Genomic DNA, 21,851 nt, shown 5'->3' with positions numbered 1-21,851 from the left:
TCAGCAAAGTCTCTTTGTGAAATAAGTATGAGGACACGTGCAGGAGAAAAAATATCGGGGAGAGGGGGAAAAGAAGAGGAAATCAATCCAGAGGCTGCAATACAGTTCAAAAACTTTAGGAAGTCAGGCTTTTTTCTTCCAGTTGTTAAGTACCCTGTGAAGGACGGGGGTCCCTCTGCACTGGTGCACACACTGTCTTTCAAGTCAGGCCTGTCTCTGGAGCAGAAATTCAACACACTTTTTTTTCCCCAGAGAAAGTTCTATTGTCCTGCAAATTGCCAAATTCAGACATTTAATTCAAAGTGTGAAACAGAAGGATTCCAGTCCTGCTTTTAAAGAGAAAATCTCCAGGCTACCACTCCATCGCATAACTAACACCAGCTTTGTTCAGGGCGGGACACAGCACAGCTCCCTGTCCTCAAAAGGAAAGGGAGGCAACATATAAACAACATATCACTGTGCATCACAGCCTCAGAGCCTGCATACCTCAAACAGTAACCAGTGCTAACAGTCTGAGGCACCTTGACAGATGTATAGCCAAGCAGCTATAAAAGAGCCTTTGTGCTGGCTGAACAGAAACAAGGCATTTTCTGTAAGGGAGACGGCCTTGACCACCTAGCAGAATAAATGGGGTTACACATTTCACACTTCCTCTGCACCAGGAACTATGAGGGCAGATGGCACAAAGCAGACGCCGTGGGCTAGAGAAATGACCCGTTTGCTTCTGTGGAGCTGCATCAGGGATCTGGAGGATCCACATTATAACCAGAAGGAAGATTACATTGCCCTCACCTTCCATCTTCCTTGCTTGCAGTTCCCATATCAAACTGCACCACTTGGTTTAAATTTGAGCAGACCTGCAATTCAGCAGAGACTTGCCCCTGCAGGGGAATCCATGCAAAAAGATCATCACAAATCCTTCTGATTCACCATCCAAAGGTCCAGACAAAGGCTTTTTTCATCCTAATGTTTAGGCACCCAGCTCCTATGTTACATATTATGAAATATCCTTTTCATCTTCACCCTAGTTTCCAATTCTGAAATTAGGCTAATTCTTTAAGGCCGCAGGAACTACAGTGTTATTTTTAGTCTAGAGAAGGTAAGAAACTATGTGGACAGTTTCTTCTCGGTACAAGCACATGCACCAGCAATGCTACCATCCACAAACTTCAGGATTCAGCCAAACACGTTATTCCATACAATCAGAGGTGGCTTGCAGTTGAACCCAGTAAAAAGCAGCAAAACAAAGTGCAACTGCAAGAGGCTCTTGCAGGGACTACAGCTCACATTTCAACTCTAAGGAGTCAGAGAGGGGAAAAAAAATTATTTGAAAAAGTCAAAGAAAAATTCTTTTATCCAAAACCTGCAAACACTGCAGTTCACAGACATTTCCAGAGAAGCAAAAGCTCTGCTGCCTTTACAAAGATTAAATCTGCAACTGCCTCTCTGTTGTTGGTTGGTTTTTGTTTTTTTTAAAAAATAAAGTTTCCATTGGCCAAAGATGTTAGGAAGCATCTTCAACAGGAAAAGGACGTAAGCCCAAGTATGTCAGTTAAGTAATCTGTGATAAGGTTAAACAAACAAGGTAAAGTAAGGGTAAGGTTTCTTGACAAATCATCTGTGATAAGGTTAAGTAAATGTCTCTCTCGTCAGGACAGCAAAGATAGGCAATGCAAGGGAATATTATTTCTGCTGACCTGGACAATGAACGTGAGAGGTGTACATTCTGGAGTCACTCCTGTTGGACAGCATTGATTTTAGTGAAGCATCTGGCCTGAAGGCTGTATGAAACCATTAAAAAAAAATTGAGTCAGGCATTTAACCCACTCTGCACCCATACATTCAGGGGGACCATAGGAAAAAACTCAGACCTAAAATACAGACAGTTCCCCAGCAATTATTTATGCAGAATTACACATAATATTAATTCTTAACACCTTATTGAGGACAAAGAAAATTCTCAACACCTACTACTTATTGAGGACAAAGAACATTGCCCTTATGCAGAGATGCTGAGGAGTGAACTCTGCTGTCCCTTGAGCAAATGTTTTCTCTCTCTGTAAGACAGAAACACACATTAAAAAGTATGGTTACAAAGGATTAAGGCAGCTCAGTTAATGCAAACTAGCACTCTCTCCTGCATTCCTCACTAATACAGTGGTGACATAACCAGCCAAAACATGTAGCTTTAATTCAAATAAGGTTTAAAGAAGTTACTGCCAAGTAATTACACCCATTGAAGGCCTATGGAGTAGAGGAACCTTCATTAACACTCTGCTGCTATTCTCTGAGCACTTTTCTAACCAGTTGCACCAATCTGAAGTGGCAACCACAAACAAGAGCAGGCAACAAGTTTTCATGAAGAAACTTGTGCTTGCCTTTCAGAAAGCACACCAGCACAAGGTCTGAGCACAGCGGGCAAGGATGGAGCATCCAAATGCTGGCTGGCTGCCTGCCTACCCAGAAAGGCTGGGACAACCCAAAAGTAGATGAGTTTTCTGATTAACATGCTTCGTTATTTTTCTGATAATGTGCTTTTCTTTGCTGGAGGAAGGTGACAGTAGTACTTTTGGAACTGCAAGCAGCTTCCTACTACCCTTTTCTGCTTTCTAATGAACTGCTGGCTGAACCCAAACTATGGGTTCCCATTTATTTTATTGCTAATCCTAGCCTCTGTCTAAGAACCTGTGTTTAATCCACAAAGAGTACCGGATGCTTCTGAAGACTGCTTCCAAGAACAAAAATATAGCACTCAGCTGGAGCTCCCTAAAGCCATTCAGTAGGAAGGATTAAACCCAGAGACTTGGATGGAGCTTAGATCCAGTGGACATGACCCTACCTGTGCTCTCTTCATTACACAAGGGTATGTTGTGCCTCTTCCTAAGCCTCTTTCTAAACTACTGACTCTAAAGGACTGGCTCTAGGAGCCTCATCTCACAGCTTTGCATAAACATTCAGGGCTCCCATCCTGTGCTGACATGTGCTCTCAGCTATAAACCAGAACAGACATTAAATTAAACAGTTTGCTCTACCCTAGCAATGCTCCCAGGACATCAGCCCACCAAGCACAGAAGCTGATTGCTGGAGCTTCATCTACACTGCAATCCTGGGAGCAAGTCACTGCCAGCAGCACCGGCAAAATGGTATTACACAGAATGCAAAGCTTCCCATGAAGCAGAAAAACTGTTGGGTGCTCAACTGGAAAAGAGAGCTCGCTGTAGTGCCTTTCCTCTTATCAGCAATACTTCACATCAAGGTACAACACTGCAGTGTGGACAAAGCATAATTCAAAAAGTCTTAAAAAACACTTTGGGTCCCTAACAGCAATTTAAATTACATGCAGGCTTTGACTCTTTTACTGAAGTCACCATTAGCACACAAGCTGCAAGTAACTGGCATGAACTTCAGCTGGTCCTCAAGAATCCCCTGATGTAAAAGTTGTGACTGATTTTATTTTTGCTTCATTATCGTGACAGCACTTTTAACTTGCTCAAAACACATCTGAAAGAACCACTGACAACTAACTTGCTTTCACTGAGGTCACCAGCAGAAATTTACTTCTACGTAATAAACTAACCAGAACACAACTTTCAGTTCTGCAAGGACTCCCAAATAACACTTTCCGCTGAAACTTCAGGATTTAAGAAAACAAAACAAAACCAGTTATTCCCCAAACACTTCCAATTACATTCCCAACTTATTTGTGACACATAAAGGTCATTTTTGTCTAGGCATGCAAGAAGATAATCCCCACCCTTCAGGCAATCAGGACTTCTGGCAAGATTTTAAGAGGTCTCCAGCTGATAATCATGAAAGTTCACACCGCCAGGAGTCCAGGCAAGCTTTTAACACAGGAAATTAGTGCTAAAATGTTTTAAGCATTTTAAGGATCAATTAAAGATGGTGCAACAGTCCAGCAAAGTAGAACTGAGCTCCCTGCTCCAAATCAGATGGTTTTAGAACACAAAACAGCAGCAGCAGCTCTTCAGCCAGGAGACATCTACAGGAAATGAGGTTAGACAAATCCCGGACAATTAATCCTCTGTGTAGCCAAATTACATACTCACACTACCCGCAGAGCCATCAGACAACAGCACATAGCACCAAGTCAGACTTCTACCTGTCTGCTGCAAGGACTGGGTGTTGCAGGTTGTCATCCTGCATCCTCCCTGTTCATCCATGAAACCAATGGTTCTCTTACCACAGCTAAAAAGCCAGGCTCCTTACTGACGTGTAAGTGCACTTGGGTACAACTCAGGGCAAGACTCCCAATATGCAGCTCTCGTTAGCAATTGCAGCTGCAAGCTATCAAAAAAGAAACACGGAATGCCATCTTTTGCCTTGTCAGCACCGGGGGACCACGAAGTCCATCGAGGATAATGACTCCAGAAGTAGGCCACTGGGAAACAAAAGGGGGCTCGGCAGTTCCTGGGCTGAGGTGAAGTCACCTGGTGTCAACAGTTCTTTTCAATACATGTCCCAGCACCAGCAGCAGACCGGTGACTGCGAACAGAGTGAACTGGCAAAACAGAATGGTACAGATCACAAATGCGTCCACAGAGACTGCCCGCATATGCTGTCAGCGCAGAGAGTGGGGAATGCTCACGGAGCAGCTGCTCAGTGCTGTGGCAAGGCTGAGTTAGCCTGCCATGTACTAGTTACACCAAAAGCATCAAGAAAAGTCTTCACAGCAGGTTAGTGCTACACACCAACATGGCTGGCTATAACCACTGTCTAAAGCGACTCTGGATAGTTATCTGTGTTTGTTCACCAGAAGTTCAAAAGAAAAGGATGTTTTACACTAAATTCAGGGTCTTTTAAAAAAGTAATAGATATCTCAAACCCCATCATATCCATCCATCCATTTAAAAGATTCACCTTTTGCTTCTTCTCTGTAATAATTCAACTTTTTTTATTAAAAAATGTATTTTTCAAAACACCATACTCCGAGTATAATACAGCTAGCACTGAAACTATTTCAGCTGAATAGGTTTCTATCATCCCTTTGGTGATCTCAGCTAGTTTTTATTAAGCCCCTTCCCCACATCAGCATTTAATTTCTATTTCCCATCAACAAAGAAGTCTGACTTTTCTCCTCTGTGCTTACAGGCTCTGATACTGCCCTGCTGTTGGTGCTTTAAGCTCCTCACAGAACTTGGTTTTAACAGACTGAGGGGAGAAAAGCAAATATTCTCACCAAATTTACACAACTAACCCATCTCTGCCCCAAATATCCAGATCACACTTACCCTGAACATATCGATCAGCTAAAATCTTCCATACTGAGAGCCCCAGCTGAAGACAGTTCATGTCCACTTCAGCTAAGAAAGACAATTTTTTAAAATTTCTTTTTACTGTCTAGTCACGTGGGACGTTTCATAGACATTCTGTTTATACAGAGGTAGTCATGAAGTGGTTTATTCTCCCACCCTCATCTTTTACACACAGAGATAAGCACCAAATAAAATGGAAAAGGAAACTTGCCAACTCAAAGTTTGGTCAGACATAATTGACCCATGGGAGTTAACTGACTATACAGGTATTACTGGGTTTTCTGTTGATTAGATTTGGAATGTAACGGTGTCCTTCCAAGGTCTCCAGCCCAGCGGAATTCACCTACAAGAGGCAGTGCAGCATGCAGCTCTGATCACAGCACGTCATTTCCTCCAAGTACTGGGTTTCACAGATATCTACTCAGCAAAAGAGGGATGGCTTTCCCATCAGTTCAGAAGACTCCCATACATAAGAAGGCTTCTAGTCTCAGACTTGCCATCCTCTGCCTATTCTCATTGCTGCTCAACAGAACAAACTCAAATCCTCAATTATCTTCTAAGTGCCTTAAGAAACAGGGATGATGAGATATTTTATTAGTTCTTTGTTCTGTCATGCAATAAAGGATTAGCCTTTCCTGACTTGTCCTCAAGATAAAAACTGATCCTGATGGCTCCCTAAACTCAACAGGCTGCGGAAATCTTGATTTCTAACTGACCCACTGCACTTCAAGATGACAACAACAGGGAAAAAAGCAGTACTTCTGTTTGCTGGATTCACAGATGAAGCTTCCTTAGAGTCTGCACAACACCATCAAAGTCCCCATTTCAGCAACTCTCAGCTTAGGCATTAGATCAAGTCATCCAGCTAACCTGGGACAGATTAACCATGCGCTCACAAAAACTAGGTCAGTCTCAAACAGTCCCTATAGCCTGGAAAGGCACGTATGTGTAAGCACAGATCACATAGCCTTCCTCTTTTAAAATGATGGCCAGCAGAAAGTCACGAAGTCCAGACTCAAGTAACTGTTACAACACTTAGCGCTACATACCAAGTGGTTCCTGATTTCTACAAGAAACAGGAAACCTTTACCAACCTGAGTTCAGAAGTCACTAAGAAATAACTTAGTGATGTCAAGTTTTCCTCTTTGAAATATTTGGTTCTCAAATATTTAACTATTTTCTGAAGTGAAAGAGCTACCTCAGGACTTGGGTGCAGATCTAAGATCTGTCACCTGTTCCAGACCCTCCTAACCCACACCTTGGTTTCACAAACCCAGACGGCAGCCTTTACTCTCCTTTGACATCACCTTCCACCCTCCTCCTCAGCAAACACTGCTACTAAAATTAGACCGCAGTGGTCATACCACACTGCCTCCTCGACTGTCATCGCAGACTCCCTGTTACTCAGTCATGTATTTCAGCCTCACACTGAGCCCCATGCACCACATTCCCTGCCCAGATAACGGCTCTTCTCTAGTCTTACCTGTCTGTCCTCCAACAAAATGCCATTCCTCATTACCGCCGTGAAGCTCAATCTCCATCTATCCCCAGAAGGGATGGCCATCCACTTTCAATTTACTCTGAAGCCAAAAAGACATCTCTGAAGTATTTCAAAGATTAAATTTTGTGCTTAAGAAAAGATGATTTCTAAACATCCACCCTGAAACACCGGGCATGCTTGTACCCTCCCTCTTGCACACACCTACAATTTGTATTGTATGTTTCGTGAATGAAGAGGTGCAAAGGGATACACGCACACGCCAAGACAAGGTATCTGCTGCTGTCAGGGTCTGCCAGGTTTCTGCGTTCTGACTTCAAAACAACATACAAGCTTTGAAGCTGGGACAGTACCTATGTCTTAAAGCATCTGATTTCAGAAGTGCTGCTGGATGCTCCCACCTCAAAGACACGTTGAGTCTTACATTTGCTGCCTAGAGTCCAAGGCAAGGGTTCACAGAACAAAAGCGATACCGTATCACAGTCCAACGCCACTACCCGGCACAGACTGCAGAGAACAGAGGTGCTTCAGAGCATCCTGCCCAAAGCACCTCCTCACAGACCCCATCCTGCCCTGCTTCGAGACGTAGAGCTCTTGCTGCTGAAGTCACTGCATGCCACTTACCAGCCAGCTACAAACAGGATGAATCTCCTTTTCCACTAATGAAGGAAGGTTCTTTCCCAGAGGATAAAGGCAATTGAAGGTTAGCCATTAACAGTTGCATTTGTCCCCAGCCTTTCAGTTCTGATCAATTGCTGCAGGACTTTTTTTTTTTTTTACTTCATGCTATCTCACAGAAAACCATAAACTTCAGGTTGGCCCATGGGAGAGTCCATTCCAGAAATGGTATGTTCTGGCACTGCCAACGTACTTGGCAGATATAAGGTGCGCTTTAAGGGCTTTCCTAACTTCAGTGAATTTTGGAGTAGCAATTATCTTAAGTTACTCCAGATGAAAGACCACACAATACGTTAATTCAAACCCCTCTTCTGCCAGAAGCCCCCCACTATCCCTAGTCACCACTGCCCTACTTTTTCCCCTCGCCAACGTCCAAATAGTTGGACTTGCTCTTCCTTGATGCCCATGTCTCCTGAAGTGATCACTCCCTTTGTCGTAGCTTCTGTTCCACGTATATTATAAAAGAATCCTGTCTCACTTCAGGACATTTAAGAGTACTTGCTGCTAGTTTGGAGGAAAGCACTGCCCCCTCCACACAGACACACTTGCTGCTTCTTACCTAATTTCTCCCTCTACCTCAACCAGAGCAGAAGGAAAACCGGACAAAACATCTGGGCATTTGCACCAGTAGTTAGAGGTAGTGTAAGCTGCTCCGTTGGATCCAGTTATTTCTATTGTGCTGTAGGATACAAAGCTGTTAGTACCACCTGAAAGCAACGTGTGCCAGAAGGGTTTTATTACTGAAGAAATTAATGGGATATATATCAGCACTGCCCTGATTTCTAGCAGCTATGAAGAGCTTGTATCACAGTTACCAGCACTGTTAAGGTGAGGATATTAAAACAAATTGGAACAATGTGCAGCAGCAGCTACGAAACAACACTAAGCTATAGAGCAATGGCTTTGTAATTTAGGTGCATTTACAGAAAATGTAAGACTCAAAATGAAAACTGAGATCAACAATACACTGGGAATGTTTAAATCGCAAATGAGATAGCTGTCATCAAAGCTGAAACCTGTTCCAGGCTGAATAGCCAAGACTGTGCATGGCATGACATGGCAGTGTATGAGAAAACAAAACCAGCATGTCTCTGCGATCCATGCAAGATGAACTAGAGCTACTAGTGGGAGGAAATGAGAAAGGAAGGAGACAACTTTTTTCTGAGGCAAACACCCAGCAGTGGGCCAGAAGTCCAAAACAGCAATATTCATTAGAAACGTAGAATCACGTCCTAGGAAGTGTAGTACAAGCCTTTTGTCCTCTCGAAGAGGAAGGACTGTGCTCTGTACTGCTTCATAAACTGCCAAGCTCCCATCTGCAAGCTTCAAAGACTTCACAGCTCCATTCTTCTTACGATTTTTTTTCTTTCAGTTTGCCACGTACAATCCATAGCTTTGGCTGCTCCACCCTATAGACGGCTGAGTTTCACAGCTATCTGTCAAATAGCAGTAACAGTCTTGGGTTTGTTTTTACAACGATGATAATCTTTGCCGTTAAAACCTGAGACTTTAAGAGGTATGTCTCATCTGTGACTCACTTGAGCCAGTAAGACAACAGCTACAAGACTGGTCAGAGGACCTAAAATCCATCACGGGCTGCAAACTGCTCCCAAAGCAGCAGCCTGGGTGCATCCAACAAAGCTCCCCAGAGCCCACGAAGCTTCCATCCTCCTCAGGCTTGCACGTCCTGTGGCTGCCTCTTTTCTGGGCTGAGATGAGACAGGAAGTCCAAAGAACCAGGGTGTCAATTCCTTTACTGTATTTGCTGAAAAGCTCCTGATGGCAGAAAGAGTGTGAAAAAATCTTTACAAGTCTTGAAACGGGCAATAACTGGTGCCACTAATGAAGTGGTCTAAGAGGCACGGCAGAGCGGCAAAGTAACAGAAACACAGGAAGGGGGGAAAAAGAGGTTTTTGAGACAGACTGCCGCGAGCAGAAAAAAATAACACAGAGCCAGGCCTGGAGACATGTTTGGGCACACCACCAAAGCCAGACCCAGGGAAGATGAGCAGCACAGTAAAGACATTGTGGGATCCTAAAATCAGAGAAAGAGGGCAGTGACAGACATGGAGATGAGTAAAACAACTCTGGGCACAGAGCCCACCGCAAGAACAGCACAGGGAATAAAATCACCCACGCTGAGGTCCAGCAGGGCATTCCATGTCTGAGATGCTACGAACAAAAACCAAAGAGTTGGGGGGGTGACTGCAAAGACCTGAGCTCCTTGTTTGTGCTGCCACTTGAGATTCTCCAGAATAGGAAGTGCAGGAAGCGAAGGAGAAGCCTGGAGGTTTCGGCTGTCTGAGGCCAACACTGTTTTGTTTGCTGAGCCTCATGCTGTCGCTGCTTCCCTTTCAACAGGAATTATACAAATGTGGTTGCTGTGCCCCGGCAGAGCAGGCACAGATAAACTTTTTGCTCCATCAGAAGCTCACTGAAATACAACACTTTCCAATTCACTTACAGTGGCCTGTTACTTGATGTTCGTGAAGGTACAAGACATGGAAAACGTCATTTTGACACCAAGCTTTCCTAACACAGCTGTCAAAACAGCTGTATTATTTCACACAGCTATTGCTTTATCTTAAATAAAATACCGGGCACATTTAATCTAGTTGTCTGGGCAATGAAAGGACCAGATCAAAAAAAGGAAAAGATGACAGGTTTTTAAATCGAAAAGCCTTAACTAAACAAGAGTGGACCTACTCCTTGCAGAAGCAGCATGCCTTCAACACCAAAACTCTTCCCTCTCTCCAAAACAGCTGAGCCTTAACACCTCGCACTCATGGGTTACTTCTGAACATCTTACAGTTTATACACTTCACACAAAACAATTTTAAGTAATTCATGGCACTTGGGAGAATATAGCACTATGGATAATTTAACAGAAGCTGATCAAACAGAACTGATTTTGAGAAAAGCCCAATCTAATTCTGCCTGATAGCATTCCTAGTACAGTTGTGTGCTATCATTAGCCATTTCAAGCCAAAATTTGATCACATCACATTTAGCAGGTCTTTGCCAGTTTTAGTAGGACCAAAATGCTGACTTTGAGTTATCAAATGCCACATGGTACAGGCAATCACACCAGAAGTTATTTCAACTCAGAATGTCTACAGTAAAATTTTATGCTGCTGAAAACTGCGGAAAAAGTTACTGACTCCTTATGAATGGCTAAGCATGATGTTGGCAATACATAAACTAGCTCCAGGTCTGTAAGGAGGGAATGTGGAAGGCCAGTGTTAGTTGAAAAAGTCTTAATGTACAAAAGATATGAATGAATTACTGCAGTTGGAAAGCTCCCTCCCCTTCCTCAAAGGCTTTCCCATCACTGAACTGTAAACTGAAATGAAGTGTCAAAAGTTTAACATGTCTTGGCCAGTGAAAGAACAGGCCAGCACCAGTAATCTGTCGTTATCTATTACTAGAGCTACCCTGTCACGCGGGCAGAAGAATCCTCCTCTTTACCACATCTCATAAAAGGACAAAGCAATAGTTGCATACAAGTCATAAATGTTTGTGTAAAAAGCCAAACTGCTCATCCCTCTCTTCTGCTCTCAACTTCTCCCTTATTTCTAAGACAGACCCACCAGCATTTTGCCTGGTACTAGCAGAGAAACTTCAGCTCAAACCCAGCAGGTGTTTTCAATCAGACAGTCTGTAAACACCCAGGACTCAGTTCAAAAGCCCAACACACGTGGGCAGGAGAAGCCCCCCTCACCTCTGGGAGGAGCCCCCAATAACCAGCAGGAACAGCAGCAGGAAACTGTCCCACAAACAGGCTGGGGACTCATTTTTTTTTCCCCAAGGTGTCAAATTTGCAGCAATATCAGTGTGGGCAGACCCCAAGTTTCGGTGTAAAAGTGGTGGTTTGTCTCTGCTGACGTCAAGGACCTGCTGAGCAGGCGTCTGCAGGATGGGGCTGCCAGCGAGTCCCCTGAGCTGTAGCAGACTTGGGCTGCCGGCAGGCTGAGAGGCAGCACCAGCCACCATGAGACATTTCTGCCATGGCTGTAGTTTGGGAAAAAATTGTCACTGTCAGGGCAAACATCTGTCAGCCTTGCGCATTTCAGCTGTAGTAAGAAACACAGTGATTGTATCATCCGTTTTCCACACTGATACTGTGACATACCCAGCTAAAGAAGATAAAAGAGGCCTGGACAGTCAAGATGGCAGGGACCCGTGGCTGTTTTGATTTAAGCTTATTCCCTTTCTGTCTAAATGAACACATCAGTTATGAATGATCAGTGTTCTTCCCCCCATCCCAGTGTGCCTGATGTCAGGCTCCATTTCCCTCCTTACTGTTGCACTTCCGTATTTGTGTAGGTCTTTCCCAGGGTGACACTTGTAGGAAACAAAGAGTGTAGAAACTGCACAGTTGGATGGTCAAGTTGCGAAGGGAGGTGAGCTCTGTAGACACTGCTGTGCAGCCGTACGACAGCAATCCCCTGTCGCCAGCCTCTCCCACCCTCTCCTCCACCTCCCCCAAAACACATGCCTCATTCTCCATGCCCTCATCCTTACCTCATAGGACCATACACACTGCACTCCCGCAAACCTTCGTACGCATCTCCCCACTTCCACGTCCTCGTGGGTGGTGTACATCTCTCGCAGACACTCGCCAATGTGGGGCACCATTCTCCGCAGGACTTCCCGGCTCATGATCACTCCTGGTCCTCCCATGCAGAAGTTCTCACCTGGTTCCAGCGCCAGCTTCCCCATCTCCTCCGTGGTGCCAAGGCCAGTCTGCCCAAGAAAGAGGGGCTCGCTGCTGTTCAAGCTCCTGAGGAAGTTCTCCAGTTTGTCCCCTTTGATGTAAACATCGTCATCAGCTCTCATAAACCATTCGTATTTGTCCAAGTAGTGGTCATGCATGTATTTGAGCATCATGAAAGATTTTTTCTGGGGTGGGTAAGAGTCATCAACACCTGGAAGCGCCACGATGGGGATGGGAATAGAGGTGTCCGAACCCTCGCTGGAGAAGAATTCAACCTTGCCAGGAATGGTTTTGGACCACGTTCTAAATTGAAAAAGACAATAAGGACTAATTAAGTATGTAAACCAAGGCAGGCAGAGTGTGCTACCAGAGACCACGCAAAGGAAATGCACCTCATCTGCTTTACAAATTTTCTTTTTACACACCTTGAAGGGTTATTTTTTTCCATGCAAACAAGGACATTCACATGGTACCCACAGCAACTGGTTAACACACAAGAAGTTCTGATATGACAAGCATCTGAATATCATTTTTGCATCTCCATCTGATCAAAAGGTAATTCAATAGAGTAGTTCACTAGTGGCAAGCAGGATTTCTTAAGCACACTCTGTAATGGTTTAATAGGTGTTGGTTACAAGACACAGAGCGAAGCCAAAAGGAGCCATAATGGGCAAACAATTCACATACAACTGGATTTAATGCCTCCAAAGCATCCCTGCAAGTTATTCAGCATCACATCCACCTTCCATTCCCTCCAAGTCCCCCAACAGCTCAAAGCACTCTGAAGTTCTGACTCTAGAGAGTAAACAGAGGCAAATTTTGCACGAACTTGTGAGGAATCAATATCCTTAGGGAAACCAACCAAACAGCAACTTCTCCAGATGCTATGTGGAGAAGCATGCAGGGCTTTGACAGAAATAAAATCCTCCTGCCCGTTTGCAACAGCCAAAGAAGCACAGAGCATGATAGCAATGGTAACCTCAAATGGGTCTGCCTGCACCAGCAAAGGACTAGTGGGAAAGTAGCCCCATGCATGCAAATCATGTAATCCCAACAGATGACCTGTGCTACCAACACCCACACCTCCAGCAGCTTTCTGCATGCTTCAGACCACATTTTAGTAGAAAGGAACAACACGAAAGAGGAGCCTTTTCTGTGCGAAGCAGCACAGCGACGACATCTGCTCCATACCTTCCATGCTCCTCTCTGCCAAATCCAACCCATCTGCGTGGGCAAACTGGGTCACTTATACTGCAGGAAGAGATGTAGGATGATTCCTCAAGGCAGACTGCAGAACACTTAACCTCCTCCAGGGAGGATTTTCAATCATGTAACTGGTACAGCCTTGCCCTAAAAATCATAAGTTTTAAGCTTTCAGTATCATTTTCTCAGATTCTACCTGGGGAAAAGCAGAGCTCACATATGCTTCACAGGAGCTCACAGAAAACTACGTCCATTGGTAAACCAACAGGTTTTGCCCCTGTTTGTATAGGGGGAGAATATGTTCTAGTTATGTTTGGCGACTATGCTCAGAATATAACCTACACCCAAAGCTGAATGTAAAAACACTCTCAAAGTAAAGGACACAGTATTCCCTCAATCCATCACTGCCACTTTTACCAGATACCTCTCAACACAGGTTTCTTGCCAAAAGCAGAACAGATTTTGGGCAGTACAGACCATCTGAAATTTGCAATCTCCAGAGGTAGCTACCATACAAAGTCTGAAATGTAAAAATATTTCAGAAGATTATTCCTTAAGTTCCACCAGGAAATGCAAATGTATTTAATTAGTACTAATTAAACATCAACTTCAACACCTTAACAGCTACACACTAATTCAGCTTTGTTTAATGAATGTTGCCCAATTACTTTAAGAGCTTTGTCTTCTGGATTTCCTACTGCCATGGGTAGTGTTTCATAGGAAAAGTTTAGATCCCAGCTTCCCCGAAGAGGACAGTAAAACTAACGGAAACATTCCTGTTGATTTCACCACAGAGTTGATGAGGCCTTTAATCATCAGTGATGCAACTAATGCACGGTACTACTGATTATATAGTCACATCCCGTTAAAGCACTGAAAACTGCCTGTTGAGACACGCTCATACTTTGAGCTTTCACTAACCATTAAGGAAGTCCTGCTGTTTATTTTCTGACACCCACACTCCAGATACAAATCATCTGGTCTTGAACAAAAGGACTACATGGTAAATTGCTCTTCCCATATCAACTCCCAATCTAAGTTTAAAAGGCTTCTCCATTGAAGTGCTTGAGGCATTCAAATTTTAATCTCATAGATAAGGCAGAAGAAGCTACGGAGAAATGCCATCTCACCTTATCCACTGTGACCAGTTCCCAATGCAGCTGCAGGCGGACACAGGACACTTCCCAGACAATCACCAAATGAAGTTATAAGCTAAAGTCTTATGGAATTTTCTGCTTATTGGCTTTTTTGGTTCAAAAGCAAAAATGTATTTTCAGACTTGCTCTCAATATCTGGAAAGATCTGCCTTTGTAATGATTACAACCTATGGACAATGCAGGATGTCTTCCATTACTCCAAGCTTTAGCTCCTTTCTGGACCCTTGCGGAGCAATCTTCAACACTTTTTTTTTTTTTTTTTTTAAACCACCCCCCTTCTGTTGATTTCTAGCTTAAATTTACTCCCTGCACTCCAACCAGGTACCTAAACCTCAGGAACCCCCTAAGTATTGTCAAGAGAAGACTTCCCATTCAATGGAGAAGGAACAAAATGCACATACAACCGTAAACCCTGGCAAACTTGATTCCCAGTCTTCCCATTACACTAAACCCCTCACTTCAAAGCCAGTTTGACCCCATCTTTTCCTGGAACAGGGCCATATTTAAGTTTTATATTCCCCATATATTCGTGCATATGTGGGGAGCACAACGCACACAGAAAGACCATACCCTAACAATAACCACACCCCAAGGATCAGCATGCGACTTGGGTTGGCACCACATTACTTCAGCCTTGGGATCTCATGTCAACCATGCCTCAGCACAGCTTGACTAAGCCTTTGTTCATTTCCTGCGACAACGCAATTTCTAGATGAGACAACTCGCCGTGTTATTTGTGACTGTAGCTTTGAGCATTTGTTCGAACTCAGACAGATGAAATATGCTCCCACATCGAAAAATTGCCTGTGTGCCTGTGTCAACGCAAGCGCTGTTCGGCAGAGACTGAAACAATGGGAGTCACCACGTGCTGCTCCTTATGCCTGAGCCACAGCCCACTGCTGGATGCGGTCCTTTTTGGGGGAGAGAATACAGAAAGAACACTTAGCTCAGGAAACATGTTGCTGCACTCAGCCAAAGAAGCCAAACCACAAATTGTAAGATGAACTGTAAGGACATTTTTCTGACCCCAGCTATCAGCAGAACTAAGGACTGGTCAGTGCAGAGATGAATTCTGATCAAAGCTACTATTAACTTTTTTATCTGACATTGTGAAGAATTGGACCTGGCTCAATCACAAGCTATTTTCCAGATTGTGTTTTAAGAGCTACATTTCTTGCCCGTCCTCCCACCTCCAGTTCAGTTTACCATGTCTGCTCTCAGGTTATGGGCAGCAACCTGACCCCGCCAGCTCCTTAGGCAGAGCTCTTGTGTCAACACCTTCCTGCTTCTCTGGCCCCACCAGCTGACATTGCTTTCCTGGTCAAAACTTCCCCAATATAAGACTTGCAGATCGTATCTGCAAATGAATTGTACGTTTGTTAATTAATAATAAAAATATATATATATTTTTAGCAAAACTTGATGCCCTCCTTCCGCCCACAAGGTCTCCCCATCACCCTCAGCTATTTAGAAATGCAGTCACAGGAGTCTGGTGGCAGAAATGTTGTATCTACATGTGCAAAGACCACCTCCGCTGCAGTGATCACTGGTGGCTTCAGGCAGCTTAAGGCCATCGTGACTCTGTCCAGAGAGAAATATCAGGTTCTGAGTACAACCGATACGTGTACTGAACTGGTCATTTAAAAACCCAGCAACTGAACTGCTCTGACAGATCCCAGCCTTATCTCCTCTGTGTAATCTGAATCTGCTCAGTTAAACAGGAGGATGTGCATGAATCAGGACAGCAAGCCTCTCTATTACTTTCCCCAGGAGCAGCGCTGAAAACATGCACGACACTGTGCGACCTGGTTTCTCTCAGCACACAGGGCACATAACTCCAACAAACCAGAAGCTAGTGTTGACAAGGGAATCAAAGTGCAATTTAAACAAACACAAACATAGAAAAATTCAGTAACGCTTCCTTGGAAGAAACCTCATAGCAGAGGACGTTAGTCCAAGTAATGTTCCAGTATTGGTGGCTACCAACTCGATTTTACCATCCCTTAACTGGTTTTGCACACTGGATATCCTATGAGTACCCTAATCTGAGCAAGTCCCAGGGAAACTAGGTGCAAAGATTTTGTCACAGCTGGTACAGGTATTCATGCAATGCAGAAAAATGCGTGCACAATCAGAATGCTAAAAAACCCCAGTATTTTCTAAAAAGTGACCACTACTATAGTCACCAAATGTTGTCATAAATCATTTCTTCATTTAAAAAGAACTTTCAAAAGCATAGCCTGGAGCAGGAGGAGCAGAGATCTGGAATATTTTACCTTCAGTTCCCAGTGTTTATTATTTATTTGTATTACCTTGCTTTGTTATAAGCTCTGCAGACTCAGCAGAAGCATAGTCAATGGTCTTATGCAGACAGTGCTCCCTTTGTAGAGACCCAAACTGGAGACGATTACAAAAAAATCTATTTGTTTTTTGTCTGCAACTTGGGAACCTCCCTTTGAGAGGATCAGAGAAACCATTTAAAGTTTTGAGAAATAGTCATCTTGTATAATTATGCTGAATAAAATCATAACTTGTGAAGAACTCAGTGAGATAACGAACAAAAAAAGACTGATTTCTTGAATACATGGTTCAGCTAAATTTCATGTTGAATTATGTCTAGTTTTATATAACTGTTCCTCAAGGTCCCATCTTTCCAGCAATGCTTCCTACAGGGGAAGCAATGAACCACAGCTTAGCCAGGACTGAGCATGGAAACCACACACTGCTAGTGCACATGGTACTGCAGATGACTGTTATAAGAGGTGAGAAAAACAAGCTGTTTCTTAAAACTTACAAATAGGTCTAAAAGGGCTTGTCAGTTAAGATCTGCATTACAGAACTCAGATTTTGAGGGAGAGTTCCTTTCTATTTTTTACAGGACAGCTTGGTATCTAGCTTTAACAGCACACCCAAGCAGCTTCCACAGCTCTTTAGAGTCATAGAATGTCAAGTTGGAAGGGATCCACGAAGATCATTGAGTCCAACCCTTTGAATCAAACTCCTGCAATTTAAAAGGATGGCAGTTTTCTGTCCACAGATATCCATCCACCTTCCTTGTGGAAACAGGGACAGAAACCAATCCATTATCTGTAGGCACACCAATACTCAGTGGGTCAGACTAAGACCAAAGCCCAAGTGTCCCAGAGCTTTGAGCCACATGGTTATTTTGGGGTATGTAGGCGACTTTGTTTCCCCTTTTCCTCCATGCATCCACGCTGGTTGCTCTCACTGTATTTGTTTCCTCCTGTTCCTTAAACATTCTTGCAAATTTTAGGTAAACGCTTACCGCTTGGAAAGCCCAGGTATGTCATAGTTCTGCTAGAGGATACAAGAGCAGGACACGTTGAGTTCTCACTATTTCAATACTGCAGTACAATTGATACATTAAGCAAAACATGTATTGTGCTGTCAGGATGTTCAAACTCACCTTACATGACCTTGTCCTGCCATCATCTTACCTCACTAGCAACCAGAAAGGCCCAAAACCACCTAACACCCAACAGCTTTGACCCAGGCTCTGAATTTAAAATAAGCAGAAAAATATGTTTTGTATTACACTTCTGCAGCAGCTAGTGCAGGCTTAGACAGATAATACAAACTCCTCTAAACCCCAAATCCTACTGGCTGCCTTTCACTTAAGCTTTTCCAAGCACTCAGGTGTTTAGATTCCAGTGCAGTCTGTTCCCTCCGAGCCACCGCAAACCGTGTGGCAGCATGTTTGAAATGCAGCCTCCCAAAGGGTATCCTTCTGCTGCAAGAATGGGACAGCTTAGCACAAGCCCCAGCATCGTTTGATGTCCTCGTGCGTGTGGCCTCATGGCACTTGAAGGTGCCGTGGAGACTGTCCCAAACTGAGAAGTGCTGCGGCTGCGTGCCTGCAGAGATACTGCCAAAGGCCAACCTCTGACATCTTGCCATTAGCTGCATTCACACTAGTCTCCTGCCATGTTTCCCAGGAAATCTAGTTGCTATGCAAAAAAAAAAAAAAAAATAAAAATAAAAAAGGTTAACTGCCTGATATTTCTGTTCCTGAGACAGCAGACTTAAATCTTCTGGGAGACTGCTTTTTCCCATCCTCTCCTTCCTGCAGCTCTTCTAGGACAACTCCCCTCAACTGCAAAACCATTAGCACATGCTGTTGCACTTTCCCTGAACCCCAGCCATACCTTAACTCCTTCCTGAACGGCTCTTTTCCTGACTGTTTCTTGTCCTTTGATGTGACACCGCAGTTTCTGCTGCTGCACTTCACTGGCCTCCTGGAAGGGGAAGCTCTGCTAACCTGGCTGTCAGATGCAATAACTGCTGAACCTACAAATCTGCCCTGCGAAAACTAGTAGATCTAAAGCTTATTCTCTGCCTCCCAGACTACAAAAGCACAACTGTTTCAAAGAGCCGGCATCTCCTGAAAATCCAGCAGGCCTGTTTTGCCTTGCAGTGGTCATTTTGCTCATGATTGATGTTCAGGAAGTGGATTGCTTCCCCTCTTGTTAGACCCTATCTAGATTCACAGCAGCAAGGATCAGCAAATGCTTTCCGCTCCGGTCCCTTTTAGCTGTGTCTGTAAATGGCCTTTGAGCCACAGCAATTTGGAGGTATTCAGCCTCTGAATCCCTAATTCCTTTCAGTGCTCTGGCTAGCGTGGTATCAAGGCTCTGCACACGCTGCCACCCCGGGAATGCCTTGCTAGCAGCTTCCCATTTCACTCGCTGTGCCAGCGATTCAGCTCACCAGGATGCTTTGTCAATGTAGTAATCCCAGCAATTGTCTGCCTGAGTACTTCGTGGCAATCAAAAGCCCTTTAAGATTTCAGGTTTGTCTTCCTCTTCCCTCCTCCCCACCTTTCCCTCATATCACCAGGACATTAGGCTCATTTCATTTACCAAAGGAGATGAGAAAAATGCATTTAGCCCTACCACAACGTTAAGAGGTCTCTTTATATTTGTCCCTTACGAGAGCAGGCATCATCTCCAGAGGTTAAACCAAAACAGCAGTGCAGTAAAAAGCCATACTCAGATCTCCTTCTGAGGACTGAAGGAGCCCAATTCCATTAGCTGGATTTGTTAAGTTGCATCTTTAGCTGTTTTTTTGTGCGAGTAGATGTCACAGATCTGGTTCTGTAAACCCAGCTCTCCCACAGCACAGGACCATTCAGCAAGCACGGGCAAAGCCAAGGACAAGAATCCTTCAGCCACATCAGCAAAGTGAAATGCTTCCCAACTAACACCCATCTCTGGACAGTATTGTGATAAATTTCCCTTTCTTGAATTCCTGACGCAAAATCTGATGGATGCTAGACAAACTACTCTGCACAAAACCTGTTACGTGATGTCCCAACACGACTCCAGCCTTTCTGTATGTAAATGTAAATTACATGGCTCATGAGATTTGCAATCCAAAATGCTCCATCCCACATAGTGAAAAATACATAACCCTGAAGAAACACATTCTTTCACCCATTTCAAAGCATCAATCATGCACTCTCTGTAACTTAATTACAAGTCTACTGCTGAAAGAAGGCATTATGTTTCTATTAAAACCATCGCTGGTGGATAACATGCTTCAGATTGCCCAAATTAAGCAATTTTACTGCATTTGATGCCGATATAAAGAGAGCTACCCTTTCCCCAAACCACAGCTGGCCAGGTGGAGGAGGAAGGGGGAGATGGTCCATCATACACGGGTCTTGCCATCCTGATCTTACTGGGCAATAGGGCCAAGTGCTTTTCAACCTGGGCCAGCAGGAGGCAGAGAAGGGTTTGTTCTAGCACAAGACTAAAAGCGATGTTTTACTAGAGCAAAATCTGCCCCAGAGCACTCCTGGCTACTCCTCTGATGGCAGTGCTCAATCCTAGTCGGGGTATATACCCAAGCTGACATTTTAGCTCTGAACTCTTTCAGATTTCCCAAGCAGGCTTCCTGCACAGCCTCCCAGCACGGCCTGGCGGTGCAAACACCAAAGCAATAAGCACATTTCAGCAGAGCAGAGTTTCACCAAAGCCACAGACACATCTCTCACAGAAGAGATGATTATTCCGATGCTGCCGAGGCTTTGGACAGGACTCCCGTTAGCACACAGCACTCATGGCCATACCCAGCTACAGCTGGAGAGCACGCCACGGGCGACGGCAGGCGGTGCAAAGCACAACCATCATCCCCGCTCCAAAACCAGGCACACTCAGGTAATGAACACATGGCTCCGAGACTCCGGTTCCTGCGCTAGCTTCACTCGCCGAAGCCGCCAGCGTTTCACCCAGGCTGACTTTCCCCATTCGAGCAGTTCAGCTACCTGCTCCAGCCTCAGCGACAGCTGCGGCAAACAGAGATGGATTTTACTCTTTGTTCCCAGATGTGTTTTCTGAGTCTCGTTCCTAAGCACACCCTCTCAGCTTGGCGCAGCGGTCTTTTCTGAACCTATCCATGGGGTGACAGTGGTCTCCAAAGTTTATGGTTATTGTTACGCTCAGGCCGCCGGCTCCCTCCTGAAGTGGCAGCTGAGGGCTGCACCAGCGTGACGCAGCCGTGCCCAGGGCACAGGCAGTGAGGGAAGCGCTTTGGCGACCACGTCTCCCCCGTGATGGGCAGTAGGTGCCCCCTCACTACGGCGGGGCTGCCAGGACCGCTGGCTCCTCTGCCAGCCCCCGGCTGAGCCAGGCCCCGCACACCGCCCCTGACCCGCCCAGGCGGCAGATGAGAGCGGGGGCACCTCTCCTCCCTCACCCCACAGCCCGGCCCGGCCGCCCGGTGAGTGCCCAGGCTGAGGCGAGGGGAGCCGGGCCTGAGCGCGCCCGCAGGGACCCCTCCGGCTCGCTCGCACCTGCCCCGGGAAGGGCAGCGGCCCCCGGGCCGGCGGGGGGACCCCGGCCCTGAGGGCCCGGCCGCAGGAGACCCCCGCCCGGCGGCTCTTCCCTCAGGCGCTCCTCAGGGCCGGCCCGCCCCGCGCCCGCCCGCCCCCAGCCCGGCAGCCCCAGGCAGCCGAGCGGAGCCGCCCCCCCCGCGCCCGCTCACCGGTGGGCAGCCACGGCGCGGCTCCGCAGGTACTTCTGCGCCGTCATGACCCCCACGAAGAGAAAGCTCTGGGCCGGCGGGCCGGGGCGGCGCGGCGGGGCGGCGGCGGGCGGCGGGCGGCAGCCCTGCGGGCGGGCTCGGTGGGGCCGCGCCGCCGCCGCCAGCTCGGAGGCGCGGGGCAGGACGAGGCGCGATGCGAGCACGAAGCCCAGCACCAGCCCCAGCAGGACGCTGAGCCAGGCGCGGCGGCCGCGGCCCGCCATGCCCGCCCGGCGCCGCGCCGCGCAGGCCCCGCGCGGCTCCTCACAGCGCCGCCGCCC

At 45.7% G+C, this 21,851-nt stretch overlaps 1 protein-coding gene across 1 annotated transcript in view; it reads right to left on the bottom strand.

The window, feature by feature from the left end:
• The window catches only part of CHSY1 (chondroitin sulfate synthase 1), a 77,656-nt gene extending 55,805 nt beyond the window's left edge, over nucleotides 1-21,851 (bottom strand). Inside the window, exons 1-2 of the mRNA XM_037395332.1 lie at nucleotides 21,532-21,851; nucleotides 11,974-12,469 (exon numbers count right to left, since the gene is read on the bottom strand). Of these exons, the coding sequence (XP_037251229.1) occupies nucleotides 11,974-12,469; nucleotides 21,532-21,794 (759 nt within the window). The 5' untranslated portion in view covers nucleotides 21,795-21,851. The remainder of the gene's footprint in view (nucleotides 1-11,973; nucleotides 12,470-21,531) is intronic.

This window comes from Falco rusticolus, chromosome 7, assembly GCF_015220075.1.
Source record: "Falco rusticolus isolate bFalRus1 chromosome 7, bFalRus1.pri, whole genome shotgun sequence".
Lineage (NCBI taxonomy): Eukaryota > Metazoa > Chordata > Aves > Falconiformes > Falconidae > Falco > Falco rusticolus.
This window is presented reverse-complemented; position numbering and strand designations above follow the sequence as displayed.